Source organism: Coenobita brevimanus, chromosome 14 (genome assembly GCF_032717465.1).
Source record: "Coenobita brevimanus isolate Jiangsu-jjx chromosome 14, ASM3271746v2, whole genome shotgun sequence".
In the NCBI taxonomy this organism is placed as follows: domain Eukaryota; kingdom Metazoa; phylum Arthropoda; class Malacostraca; order Decapoda; family Coenobitidae; genus Coenobita; species Coenobita brevimanus.
In genome coordinates, this window is record NC_136967.1 from 7,401,164 (window position 1) to 7,415,450 (window position 14,287).

Consider the following 14,287-nt stretch of genomic DNA (forward strand, 5'->3'; position numbering starts at 1 on the left):
CCTCCAGAAAACCAGAATCCATAGAATTCCTCTAGAAACTTAGAATCCATAGAGACCCTCTAGTAACTTAATTCCAAGAATGCCTTTAGACACATGGAATCTTTAGAATCACTGGAAACCTTGACTTCAAAAAATCCTTCTGTAAACCTAGAATCTATAGAATCCTGCCTGGGATGTAAATCTGAAAACCTTCAACAAACCTAGAATCCCTGAAAATCCTAGTATTTGCAGAATCCCTCAAAACCCCGAATCCGTTGACTCCCTCCTGAAACCCAGAATCCCTCTAGAAACCTTGTACTCCTAGAATTCCGCTTTTAACCCACAATCCCTTTAGAAGTCTAGAATCTCTAGAATCCTTGAAATGTAGAATCCCTAGAATCGTTCTAGAAACAGAATCCCTAGAATCCCTCAATATTTCTAGAAATCTTGTAATAGCCTCAGAATCCCTATAATTCCTCTAGAAACCTAAAATTCCTCCTGAAACCGAGATATCCCTAGAATTCCTCTAGAAACCCCAAATCCGTAGAATCTCTCTAGAAACCTATAATCAGTAGAATCCCTCTAGAAACCTACAATCCGCAGAATCCTAGAAACCCACAAACCCTAAAATCCCTCAAGAAAACTATAATCCCTATTCAGCTAGAAACGTAATCCCTTGAGTTCCTCTAGAAATATAGAATCCCAAGCATCCCTATTGAAACCTAGAATTCTTAGGATCTAGACACCTTAGAATCCCCCTAGGAATTCAGAATCCTAGAAACCCTCTAGGTAGGTTTTGGGAGGGTGGTTGTGGTGGTAAAACCACGGAGGTGGGGGGGTGGGGGTTATGCAGGTGGTGGTAGTGGTAAATCCCCTTCGTGGGGCTGGTGGTGGTGGTGGTGGGGGTGGTAAACTCCCTTCGATGGGGTTGTGAGGTGATGATAGCAGTAAACTGTCTTTGGGGAGGTGGACTTTGGGAGGTGGGTTGTGGTGGTGGTAAATCACCCTCGGGCAGTGGGTTTGTGGGTGGTGGCGGTAAGCCCCCATCGGGGGAGTTGGGTTTGGGAGTGATGGTGGGGATGTGAATCTTCTGGAGGGAGGGGGGGTTTATCTCACATGGAAGGGGGCTTGGGGCGACAGTAATACCCAATATCCCCATCGGGGGTGTGAGTTTGCAGTTGTGGTGATGTAATTCTGGGTTTCTATATGGATTTCTTGTGGTAATAAACGTTACTGGGGGGGGGGGGTTGTGGCGGTAGACATGTATGGGGGGGGGAACTCACCTCCAGTTGACGGGCTTGAAGGGTGTTGATGGTGGGGAACCCCCCCCTCAGGGGGTGGGTTTGAGGAAGCTGATGGTGCTGGTGAACGAGTTCAGGGTGATGGTGGTAAAACTCCTCTTGAGAGGTGGGTTTGGGCTGTTGGTGGTGGTACTTCACTCCCCTCGGGAGGGTGGGTTTGAGTTGGTGATGGTGGTAAACCCACTTTCGATGGGGTGGGTTGCCTGGGTAGTGGTGGTGGTGGAAAACTCTTGAAATGGTGGTGTTGGTAAACTCCCGTCGGGGGACTGAATTTGAAGGGTTAGTGGTGGTGGTGGTGGTAAACTCTCCTCGGGGAGATGGGTTTGGGGAGGTGGTAAATCACTGTCAGGGGAGTAGGTTTGCTTTGATGGTGGTGGTAATAAATCTCCCTTGCGAGGATTGGGTTTGGGGTGTTGGTGTTGGTGGTAAACCCACCTCGGTGGAGCTAGGTTTGGGGTGGGTATTTGCGGGAAACTTCTCTTGACGAGGTGTTTTTGGGTCAGCGGTGGTAAACCACCCTTGGGGGTTGGGTTTGGTGGGTGAGTGGTGTTGGCAAACCCCTCCCCCTTCAGGGGGGGATGGGTGTGTGGTAGTGGTGGTAAAACCTATCAGTGGTGAGGGTTGGGAGAGTTTGGTGGTGGCGGCGAACACCCCGCGGGGGATGGGATTGGTGGGGTGGTGGTGGTGATGGTAAACCTCCATGGGGGGGGGGATATGAAAAGGAGGTTGTTGTTGTTGGTGATGGTGGTGGTGGTGGTGAACCCCTCAGATAGCAGGGATGATGGTGAACCCTTCGGGAAGCAGGTTTGGGGGGGAGGGTGGTGAACCCCCTCGGAAGGGGGGTTCACCACCCTCCCCCACAGGGAGATGGGTTTGGGGTTGGTGATGGTGATGGTAAACCACACTCTGGGGAGGGTTGGGGTGGTAAGAAATCTTTGGGGTGGTGGTAAACCCCTGTTAAGAGGGTTGGGTTTGGGATGTTGGTAGTGGTGATAAACACGCCTCTGTTGGGTTGGATTTGGGGGCGGATGTTGATGGTAAGTTCTCCTTGGGCAGGTGATTTTGGGTAGAGGTGGTAGTGATTAGCCCCACTCTGGGCGAGTGGATTTGGCAGGGTGGTGGTGGTGATGGTAAACAAACCTTTGGGGGTTGGGTTTGGTAGGTGGGTAGTGGTGTTGGCACACCCTCTCCCCTCAGGGGATGGGTCTGGGGTGGTGGTGGGAAACCCCGTCAAGGGCGAGGGTTGGCATGGTTGGTGATGGTGGTAAACACCTGTCAGAGAATGAGATTGGAGGGTGGTGGTGGTGGTGGTGAACTCTCCTGGGGGGGGGGGTAATTTGAATAAGTTGATGGTGGCTCTTGGGGTGAACCTCCCCCAAGGAAGTGAGTTAAGGGAGGTACTGGTGATGGTAAACCCTGCGGGAATCGGGTATGGGGGTTTGTGGTGAACCCCCTCTGAAGGTTAGGTTTTAGCGGGTGGTGATGGTAAAACCACCAGTCAGGAGGGGGGGGATTAGGTGGGTGGTGATATTGATAAATCCGCTTCGAGGGGATGGTGGTGGTGGTGGTGGTGAACTCCTCAAGGGGAGGTGGGTTTCAGATAGTGATGATGGTGTTAAACCCCTCTCAAGTAGGTGGGATTGGTTGCATGGTTGTAGTGGTAAGCTCCCTGGGGTGGGTTCGGGCTTGTGGTGGTAAACCCCCACAGGGTGGTGGGTTTGGGGGTGGTAGTGGTGATAAACTCCCCTTGCGAGCATTGGGGTTGGGTTGGTGGTGGTGGTGGTAAACCCACCTCTGGGGAGTTGGGTTTGGGGGTGGGTGTTGGTGGCATAATTCCCCTTGGGGAATTGGTTTTGGATAGAGGTAGTGGATTTGGCAGGACGGTGGTGGTGGTAAACTTCCTGCAGGGGGTCGGAGTTGGGGGGTGTTTTTTGGTGAACCCCTACTCAGGGGATGGTTTTGAGATGGTGGTGATAAACCCTGTCGAGGGTGAGGGTTGGTAGGGTTGTTGATGGCTGTAAACACCCGTCAGGGAATGGGATTGGAAGGGTAGTGTACCCCCTTAAGGGTGGTGGTGGTGGTGAACTTTCCTCAAGGGGATGGGTTAAGGGTGGTGGTGATGAATCCTTCGGGAATCGGGTTTGGGGGGATGGTGGTGAACCCCCTTCGAAGGTTATGTTTTGATGAATGGTGGTGGTGATGGTAAAACCACCAGTGGGGAGGGAAGTTAGGCGGGTGATGGTAGTGGTAAATCCCCTTCAAGGGGCTGGTGGTGGTAGTGGGAAGCTCCCCTCAGTTGGGTTGTGAGATGATGGTGGTAAACTTCTCTTGTGGAGGTGGGTTTCAGGAAGTGGTGGTAGTGGTGATAAACCATTCTCGAGTGGGTGGTTTTAGTTGGGTGATAGTAGTGGTAAACCCCCTTGGGGTGGGTTTGGGTTGGTGGTGGTAAACCCCACAGGGGGTAGGTAATGGTAAACTACACCGCTCTTGGGAGGATTGGGGTGGTGATAAGTCTCCCTTGGGAGAAGGGGTTATTTTGGGGTTGGTGGTGATGAAAATCCCCCCTTTCAAGGGTTGGGTTTGTAGTTAGTGTGGTGATAAATCTCCCGTGGGGAAGGAGGTTATTTTGGGGGTGATGGTGGTGGAAATCCCCCTTTTCAAGGGTTGGGTTTGTAGTATTGGTAGTGGTGGTAAACCTACCTTGGGGGAGTTGGGTTTGGGGGTGGGTGATGGTGGTAAATTACCCTTCGTCAGTAATTAACTCCTCTCTGGGTGAGTGGATTTGGCAGGGTGGTGGTGGTGGTGGAAAACCACCCTTGGGGGGTTTGGTTTGGTGCGTGGATGGTAATGGTGGTGGTAAACCCCCATGGGGTATGCGTTTGGAGTGGAGGTGGTGGTAAACCCCATCGAGGGTGAGGGTTAGTAAGGTTGGTGGTGACAGTGAACACCGTTGAGGTGATGGAATTGGAGGGCTGGTGGTGGCGGTGAACCCCCTTTGGGGGGTGAGGGACTTGAAGAGGTGGTGGTGGTGGTAAACCTCCTTCGGGGGTATGGGTTAAGGGAAGTGATGGTGGTAAAGTCACGGGGGAGTGAGGGGGGAGGGGTAGGCGGGTGATGGTAGTGGTAAATCCCCGTCAAGGAACTGGTGATGGTAGTAAATGCCTCTCATTGGGGTTGTGGGGCATTGGTGGTGGTGGTTTCAGGATGTGGTGATTGTGATAAACCCCTCACGATGGGGTAGGTTTTGTTGGGTGATGATAGTGGTATATCTCCACGGGGTGGGTTTGGGGTGGTGTAAATTCCACTCTGGCGGGTGGGTTTGAGATGGTGTAAATTCCACTCTGGCGGGTGGGTTTGAGGGGGGTGTTTGTGACGATAAGCCTTCCTCGGAGGGTGGGTTTGGAATGGTGGTTGGCGGTGGCGTACCCCTTTGGGTACGTTGGCTTGGTGAGGGTGGTGGTTGTGAACCTTCTCAGGGGGAAGGTTTTGGGAGGTTTGTGGTGGTAAACCCCCCTCTGGGGAGCTGTGGTACTGGTAAACTTTCCTCAAGGGCTTGAATTTGGGGGGGATGGTAATCCACACTCGGGGGAGGAGTTGGGTTTGTGATGATAAATCCAACTTGGGTGGATGGGTTTGAGGGGGTGTTCGTTGCGGTGAACACCTCTAAGGGAGGGTTTGTTTGCTAGGATGGTGGTAAACTCTACTCATGGGGTGGTTTGAGGTAGATGATAACGGTGGATAATGGTAAACTCCACTAGTGGGGGTAATGGTGGTGGTAAATTCTCCTTGAGGAGGTGAGTTGGGGAGAGGGTGGTTTTCGTGGGTTGATGGTGGTGGTAAACTACCCTTGGAGGGGAGGGGGGAGAGTGGAGTTTGGGCAGGTGGGAACCCCCTACTCTTGGGAGTTGGGTCTGGGGGTGGTGATGATGGTGATACCACCTCCTGGAGGGTTGGGTTGGGAGTTGATGGTAAACCCCATTGAGGAGGTTAGGTTTGGGGGATGCTGTTGGTGATAAACCCTCCTGGGGGGGGGGTTTGCAGGAAGTGGTGGTGGTTGTGGTAAATCCCCTCGGGGGTATATGGGCTAAACCACCCTGGGGGTTTGGGGGTAAACCCCTGTTGATGGTGGGTTAAGTCTCTCTCAGGGAGGTTAGAGTGGTAACCTGCTCGGGGGAGGGGGGGGGGGAATTGGGGGGGGTAAGCCACCGTAGGTAGAGGGTTAGCCCCATGAGGTAAACCTTCCTAGGAGGTGTGGAAATTGTAGCAAACCTCTCTTGAGTAAGTTACTGTAACCCCCTTCCTCCACCCCAGCCAGAAAAATTTGGAAGGTTCAGCGTCGTCCGTAGGGTTAGAGAGGAGGTAAGCACCCTAGGGGTTGTTTTGGATGAGGTGAATGCCCTGTGGGGGTTTTATTTAGGGAGTAAACTGTTCTCAGTGAGGTTTGAGGAGTTAAACCCAACCTTGGGGTCTGGAAGGAGGTTAACCCCCCTGAACGGTTTTGGATTGGGGATGAATGCACTAGGAGTTTTTTGGGCCTTCCCAAAATCTCCTCTGGGGAGTGGGAGAGGAGGTTAACCCCCGCAGGAAAGGTTTGGGAAGGAATAAACCCCTCCCCCTTGGAGGGTGTTTGAGGAGGAAATGAACCCTCTTTGGAGGGATGGGAAGGGGTACACTTCCCTTTTGGGGAGGGAGGTAAACTCTCCACAGGTGGGATTGTAAGGGAGGTAACTTCCTTTGAAGGGGTTTGGGAAAGGTTAGATTCACCCTCGGGAGTTTGGAATAGGTAACCCCCTTGAGAGGGTTTGGGAAGGGGTAAACCCCATTCTGAGGGGTTTCCAAGGTGTTATCCACATCTCAGAATAGGAGTAAACCCCCCCTCGAGGGTTTGGGTATGGGGTAAGTCCACCTCTGGTGGAATTGGAGTAAACTATGATTTTGGGGTTTTGGGAGTAAACTTTTCGGCTATTTGGGAAGGGGTTTAACCCCTTCTCAGGGCTGGTGGGGGAGTTGCAAGAGGGTACACTACCCCCGGATGAGGTTTGAAGGGGTAGTTTGGCAGAGGGTAAACCCCCTATGGGTTTGGAAGTTAAGAGCTAAATCCTCAGTCTGGGGTTTGGGAGAGGGTGTTAGCTGCCCTTTGAGCAGGCCGGAGGGGGTAAACTCCCTCAAGTGGTGAGTTTGAGGGGGTAACCCCTTGGAGAGGGTTTGGGAGGAGCTAAATCCCCGTGGTTGGTCAGAAGGTATAAGGAGCTTTGATCATTAAAACACTAAATATGGCAATAATAAAATAACGTTTATTAGACCAGCTGATCCTACAGTTGATTTGCAGTTTCTGATACCGTCAAGGCATCGAGTTGGGCCTAGCGAGCTTCACCATCTCTCATCCATTCTGAACCAATTTAATAACCTCAAAATATCAAAGACAAAGTGAAACTTAAAAACTTTCTAAAACAGATGGAACTACTCGGAGACCCAACCCAACACCCAGTTTATATCACACTGATAAGGTAGAGCAGATTGAACTTGTATATTTTAAAGACTTCTTTTAAACCCTTGCTTGCAGTTCATCTGGGAATGATAATAGCTTCATTAACCTTTTCTTCCTCTTGGACTCTTCCGACATAACCCAAGCAGCATGTATAACAGAATGAGAGAAAATATAGTTGAGTTCCCATCACAGGCTGGCGGAATACATCAGTTGACAAAGCAACCATATGATAACATTTAGGATGAAGTAGTGAGACTTCACCCAACCATGAGAGCCGCAATACACAACGAAACATTTATTCTTGCATCGGTAACAGGCAGAGCAAAGCGTTAGCTAAGTGGCTGAATAATTAGTACAGGGTGGTAATAATGTAACACGCTCTCCTTGCCATAGCTTAACAAGAAATTACAATTAATAAAAGTATGACTGGAGAATCTCTTGCAAAATAACCAAAATCATGGGTTTTCATGAGTTCACGTCCCTGTGCGAGAAGAGGGCAGGACCTACCCAGTTCATTATGTGGAAGACAAGAAGCATGTAGATTCTTTAGAAACAACAACAACAACAAATGATGGAAGACGTGTTACAAAATACATGTTATACAAAACACCTCTCTTAGGGATGCTGAAGTACTCAGAACCCACAGCTGCCTCTAGGAACAATGGTACAAGAGCTGTGGTTTAGAGAACTTGGGGACACACGAGACAGTGGAAAGGACAACATTCAACAAAAATCACTGGATAACATAGAGGCTGATTGGGAAGGGAAGCAGCAATGAGAACAAATGATTATCATAACCATAATAATATGTCACTGAAGCGGCATCAGTATATTGCATCTTGTGTCCCTGCCTCGGTAAAGCGCATGAGAAGGGAGCGTCACTCACCAACACTTGCACGCACTTGCCTTTGGAGAGGGGAAGGATGTGGAAAAGAGGATGTACAAGATATGGAAGAAAGATAATGGGGTGGAGGAAGGAAGGATAATAGGGTGAAAAGTCCGATAGGATATGGGGGAAGAGTGAAAAACCTAAATGGGTTAGGGTTGGGGGTGAAAGTCCTGGAATAGTAAGGGGAAAGAAAGTAAATAAATGTGTGTGTGTGTGTGTGTGTGTGTCCTGGAAGGGTAATGGGAGACTGAAAAGAACACCCAGTAGTTTGGAGTGGATAGGGATGATGCTGAAAGGTAAGGGATAGGGGACAGATTTGTACATATAAATGGTAAGGGTCTTGGGAGCGGATGGGGAAGGAAGCTCTAGGGTAGGTGTTTGAGGCTTGTTGTGCCAGACGTTGGGAACACATCACTACCGCTGCACCTGCCACACACTGAACAGGGGGCATAAAATATTTATGGGGTGATATTCTAAGTGGCTTTAGAGATTTCAGTACATTTCCTACTTGGCGATTTATTTAGCACCGTAAACCTTAACATCCTCTTGTATGTTACTGAGGCAAACTATGTTGATTTTTAAATTATAACATACAAGAATGTTAAGGTCAGATATGCAAATATATTGCAAAGGAGTAGGTACTACCTATTCTCCACTATGCTAACTAGAATACAGCCCCTTAATATGTACACCAACAATAAAACCCATGTAACTAAAAATGACGCACTATTGCTGGAGTATCGAGGGAGAACAAAAGGGTATATTAAGTAGTTATTGGCTGAACACCAACCACCAACATTTACTGTCTTGCTAACACGTGACCCAAATCCAGTCTGTCAGATAAAAGTTTACTGGTCGAATTCCCACTGGCATTGGATAATTAGCAGTGCCTTTTTATTTTCCATCTTTTTTTTCAATGTTTGCATTATTGATTATTTACGTGTGATGTACAAAATATATAATAGAAGAGGCCATATGAAATCAGTGGAGCCATACAGAGAAACGACCCTACATTTCACCATCAGACCGCAATTACACACACAGTTTTCACTCCCTATACAGGCACAGACGAAGTTTAATCTCTTGATCAACAGCACCAGGTGGAAGGTAGGGAGTGAATGCAAAAGCAGTGAATATAATCTGAAGGGAATGCGAGCAACGAATGCAAAACATTTTACACTGAATGGTTATAAAAAAAAAAAAAATAATTTAAAAAAAAAAAAAAAAAAAAAAAATGGAAGGAGGGGTGCAGCTGACCAGCGTTGGGACAAACCCATTAATTCCCGCTGATGAATGAGAATGATGGGTAATAATAAGTGTTATGAAGTTAACATTTTGTAGTCATCAGAATTTTGGCTGAAATTACTGCATACTGGCTCATTTCAGAATAAATATGTGGACCCATGAATTTTAAGTGTGAACATCTGGTTCATTTTATCCTTTAATGCTGATCTTCCTGCAATTAATGTACTGAAATGGAATGGAAACTAAATTTTGACACTCCCATGGCTAAGGACATCAGGGTAACGTCAAGACACACCTTCCACACAATGAAAGAAGGGTCATGAAGCAAGCACATCTACAAACTTTAACACATGTGCCTTTCAAGTAGGACACTGCATGAAAGAAATACTGAAACAGTTACAGCCCATTACAGTAATTACCAATGCTTTTCATCCGTTCACGCAACCTACAGCCAGCCAGCCAGCCAATATGATCAGGTGTTCACACTGCTCAACTGAGGGGGGTGGGGATGGGTAGGGTTGGGGGAAGGGAGAGAAACTGACCACCGCAAAAGCTGCAAGCATCAGGCGTCGTCCAAAAATAGTCAAAACAGAGCGCTTATTGCACTGACACCCCAGGCCTGGGCACCACAGGGGCCCAGGCAGGGTGGGGAGGGGGGAAGGGACCATTAACACATGGATGAAAAACAATGTGGTGGGGGGGAGGGGTTTGTGCGCGTCATGTTTCTTTAAAGAAAAAAAAAAGTTATTCTCAGATCAAATATAATCTTGTATTCAACTACAATAACACCCATGACAATCAGTTCCCGAGGTGGGGGGACAAGCCTCCACAGAAGCAGCAGCAGCAGCAGCAGGATGTGGGTGAGGAGCCTCACCCATATACATTATAACCAACAAGAACTTAAGGGAATGGATGAGCGGGTGGGGCAGGACGGGGTAGTCAACATTTACAACTACGGGGGATCGCTGGGTGGCCGAGGGGGGACGGGCAACATGCCCTCCACTCGGCACAGAAAGATCTGTGGCGACACCATAGTTCCTCTCACACACCAGGACTGTCACACAGTCTCCAGGCTTTTTACATCCTTAACAGCTAAGCACAAACAATGCTACAGGCTAAAAACAGGCTCTGTAAATGCAATATTTGAAATTACAAGTAAACTCTCATAATTCAAGATGGGCGGTGCACTTGGAAGTTGGCGTGCAATGATATGTAGGGAAGCAGGGATGGAGGGGATGGGCCCTGACAACTCACCCAGCAGCCGTGACCACCTCTGTACACCTACCACCACACTGCCGCTAGGACTGTGTAGAGGTACGGTATGGTGTGGCACGGCATGGGGCGGCCGCAAGGGGGGCTAGGGGGATAGCAAAGGGAAGGCGGGAGGGGAGGGACAGGAGGAGGAATGCTCGCCATCCATATTTCTAAATAAGCGAAACAGGGGCAGCTGAATTTAGTATACAAAGCAGGCTGGGTGCTCACCCCGGGGCCACAAGTGAAGGAATTCCATAGGGACTTGACACTTATAAAGTCCATAGGATCCCATAAGTCAAGCCAAAAAAAAAAATAATAATAATATATATCTATACCATATATGATACATTACTGATTATGATACCATAACCCACCAAAAAAATCAAGTCTTAAGAAAAACATGACCAAGGGTTTAAAGCAGAAAGCAGAATTCCACCACCCTAGCCTTGGATAAGCACCGCCCTGCACCATCATCACTGCAGTCACTCACCACAATATTACATTTTGCTATACAACTAGGAGGGCGAAGGGTCATCTGTGCTGGGTTGTTGACCCTCCTGTCACCAGTGCCCTTCCACACAAACACACAAATGCAGACACACAAAATAAGATAATAATAATTACAAGGATAATCACAATGAAGCAAAATGGAGTATCAAGTGGCAGCCTTACCAGTTGTGTGACCTGGAGGGAACTGGCTTGTTGCAAACTTTACTAAGCTTGCCCTTGCTGCGGCTTAGGTGGATTGGAGGTTCAACTTGAGGTGTGATCACTGATTACTGTAACTTCTATTGAAAAACAATCCAAAGGAGGAGGAGCGGGGGTCGATTATGAGCAATACAAAATATCAAACTAAATTTCAGTTACTACACTAAGCAGTTGACCCCCCACCTGAGCGATAATTAATCTGATCTGTAAAAGATGAGCACCAAAGCAGTTAACCCCCAGCACTAAAGAATGCCACGGCAATGCAGCCAGCCTCGCCGACACACCGGCCACTACCAAGGTGATTATGCCCAGCATACACAAAATCCTTGGAAGAATTATACCCACATTTGGACAGATTGCCTGAAGATGGTCGAAGTTGGGAAAAAAAAAAAAAAAAAAACTTTCCCAAATGTAGATATAGTTTTTCCAGTTGAACATGGCGCTTTTATCATGAAACATTATCCTTGGCCGGCTGCAGCAGCGATGAAGGCCTCTTGATGCCTCACCTCTAGTCACTCCAGAACTTGGGGAATAATTTTGTTGTCTTTTTGTCCTATTTGTATTAAAAGTTTCTAAGCCACCTGCATGACAACAATAATAATAATTAATAATAAAACACTAACTGTATGTTTATCACTTTAAATCACTAAAGCACATTTCATCTAAGTAATAATAAATGGAGTTATCGCATACGCACTTTTGAGATCACGTGACTTAGGCGAAATGGATGATTATCTATCGAAGAAGATTTGTACAACAAAGACCAGGCATCTCAAAATTCCCACACCTTCACTTCATAATGCTTTCAGAGTAGGTTGGTCCCCGTCAGTGGCCTGTATCCGGCAGCACCACACATGCAGTCTGTGGTGGTCGTCTGCACCACACTCAGGCACAACATTATGCAAGTTCGCACGTCAGCACTCAGCACTACACAAGTTCGCACGTCAGCACTCGGGGCCGTATTATTAAAACTGAGCATGTGAGGGTCTAAGCATGCCCCTAAATTTGATGGTCATTTATGGAACACATATAACTAACAGATATGATCAGCCTGCACATGACTGTACACAAAGGTCACTCATGTTCTATCATGCTCACATGCTTCAGAAATTATTTGCTTATCCACAAAATCATGCTCTGTTTTAACAATACAGTCTTCAGCACTACATAAGTTTGCACGTCAGCACTCAGCACTACAAAGTTCGCACATAAGCAACACAAATGTTCAGAGAGGCACACAGCTTGACATCCCTATACAAATACTCATGTTGGTAATAAATGACCTCACTGCACAAACAGATGACGACACTGTGAGCTGCCGGGGAGGGAAGGGGACCTTGCAGGCTGCGGGGGGATGGGGAGCAGGCAGGCAGGCAAGCAGAAATAAGGCAGGCAGGCGGGCGGGCATAACATTTGCTTGGAGATGGTGGTTGTTGTGGTGGTGGTGGGGATCAGGAAAAATGACTCGAGTGACTAAATTCTTCCGACCCTGGCGAGGGCTGGGCTGCCACACTTAGTCCAAACGGAGATGGAACACCGTAACTCTGCCTTGGCTCAGCTCGGGGCATGGCCAGTGCACGTCTTAATTATTACTTTAAAAAAATGGATCATCACAGACAGACTGTACAGAGCTAATTACAACATCCTGTGACACGCAGCAGCTGTGACCCGAGCTGACAACTCAGTGACAGCCTCGTCCTGCACCGCCGCCAGGATCTGTCTTTTCACTATAATCTAAACACAGTTTAATCTATCACAGCAACGAGCGCGGCAGCAATGGAATTTGCAATCCTCTGGCCGAACTTCTTGACGCCCTTCGGCTTCCCCTTCTTCTCCCCCTTGTCTTCCCGCCGCTCCTCTGTGGGTGATTGATAAAACAAGTTGTAGAGATGCAACAATAGTTAGAACTGCCTAAGAACTGGGAGAAATAAGGCATATCATGGTTCACTAATAAAACCACTACAGAAGCATCTTCAAGCTTACACATAAAAACCCTCATTTCCAAATACATAATGCTGACGGATGTCGTACTTTACACTGTAAAAAGAAACAAGACTTTTGTTTTCCATCCATAATCTCAGCAAATGTACATGATTCTCAGGAGCATCAACGGAGGGAAGATTGAAGACTGACCTGATCTGTGTGTAGCGGCCTTGATGTAGTTCTGGTATTTGACAGACGCTTCCTCCGTAAACCTACACCTGTAGTCGGTCATCACAGTGGCAAGGTCATCCTGCAAGGTACATAGGTACAGAGGGTCAGACGTGTAATAAGTTCCTCCAGAATTAGCATAATTTCCCATATTTATATTTTTTAACTGTGAATGAAATTGACAATATTCTCTAGAGACTTATTTGTGTATACACTTTACATGCATTTTGAAATCTCATATGAAAATGATATAAACACCAGCAGAGACCCCAGTAAAATCTCTCTCTATCTCTCTCTCACAAAATCGGCTCTTACATAGCTGACAGTCCTCGGAGTGTTTTGGATATATTTGCTGGGCTCTGTGGCTCTGTGCGCCGCCTGTCTGATCACATGGTTGATGTCTGCAGCAGAGTACCTGGTGGAGAGATTTATCTGTTAGGTATAAGGTTTAGTTTGAGAAAGGCCTTAAAATGCACCTCATAACTCTCTAAAAAATCAGATGCTGCTTTCACTAACTTTTTTACTAGAAATTTCCCTCAACCTGAAAAAAAGCGTCCGTTAGTGGCTTAGGTATGATGAATATATGTTCTCCAATGGAACCCTTGAGCCTAAGGGCATAGCTATTTTTTACCGTTAGCTCTTACTGCCCCCAGACAATTTTTTGATATCAAGAAAGTTTCTGAACTGGAAGGGTTTAATCAACCTCTTAACCATGGAAAAAAAAGAAAGTCTTGGGGTAGAAAGAATATGATTCCTGGGGTTAAATTTGATATAATGCAAGTGCTGAATACTGTTAAAAAAAAAAAAAAAAAAAATCATTACACTGCAAGTACTGACTACTGTACTGTGTGCTTAGACAAATACTGGGGGAAAGAAGTAGCATCTCTTACCCTTCACTCTTGGCTACGAGACACTTGAACTGATCATCCGTGACGGAGTGCTGGAGCTGCTGCAGGAACATTCTAAAGAGCTCCTCCCGTGCCTTCTCTCCCGGGAGCTTCACGTGAATATTGTACGTGAAGATCCGCCGCAGCTTATCCTCCAGCAGCCACGGCTGGTTGGTTGTGCCCAGTACCATGATGCCATCATTGAAGTCCGTGGGGTTCATTTGGGTTGGATATGGCGGGTTCAGGGTGGTCAGGCCTGTTGGAATATATTTGAGACTACTAGTACTAAAAACCTCCTGCAGTATGGAAGAATTAAACCCACAAGAAAATTCATCACCTTTCCATGTGCGTGTAATTCTTGTTTCACAATATCCACGGTACTGAA

The 14,287-nt window shown here is 47.4% G+C and overlaps 1 protein-coding gene across 2 annotated transcripts in view; it reads right to left on the reverse strand.

The window, feature by feature from the left end:
* Positions 1–11,259: 11,259 nt before the first annotated feature.
* The window catches only part of LOC145417414 (uncharacterized), a 65,402-nt gene continuing 62,374 nt past the window's right edge, over positions 11,260–14,287 (reverse strand). For both annotated transcript variants that reach the window (XM_080286099.1, XM_080286105.1), the window contains exons 3-6: positions 13,906–14,158; positions 13,331–13,430; positions 12,998–13,097; positions 11,260–12,722 (exon numbers count right to left, since the gene is read on the reverse strand). In XM_080286099.1, the coding sequence (XP_080142225.1) occupies positions 12,610–12,722; positions 12,998–13,097; positions 13,331–13,430; positions 13,906–14,158 (566 nt within the window). In that variant the 3' untranslated portion in view covers positions 11,260–12,609. The remainder of the gene's footprint in view (positions 12,723–12,997; positions 13,098–13,330; positions 13,431–13,905; positions 14,159–14,287) is intronic.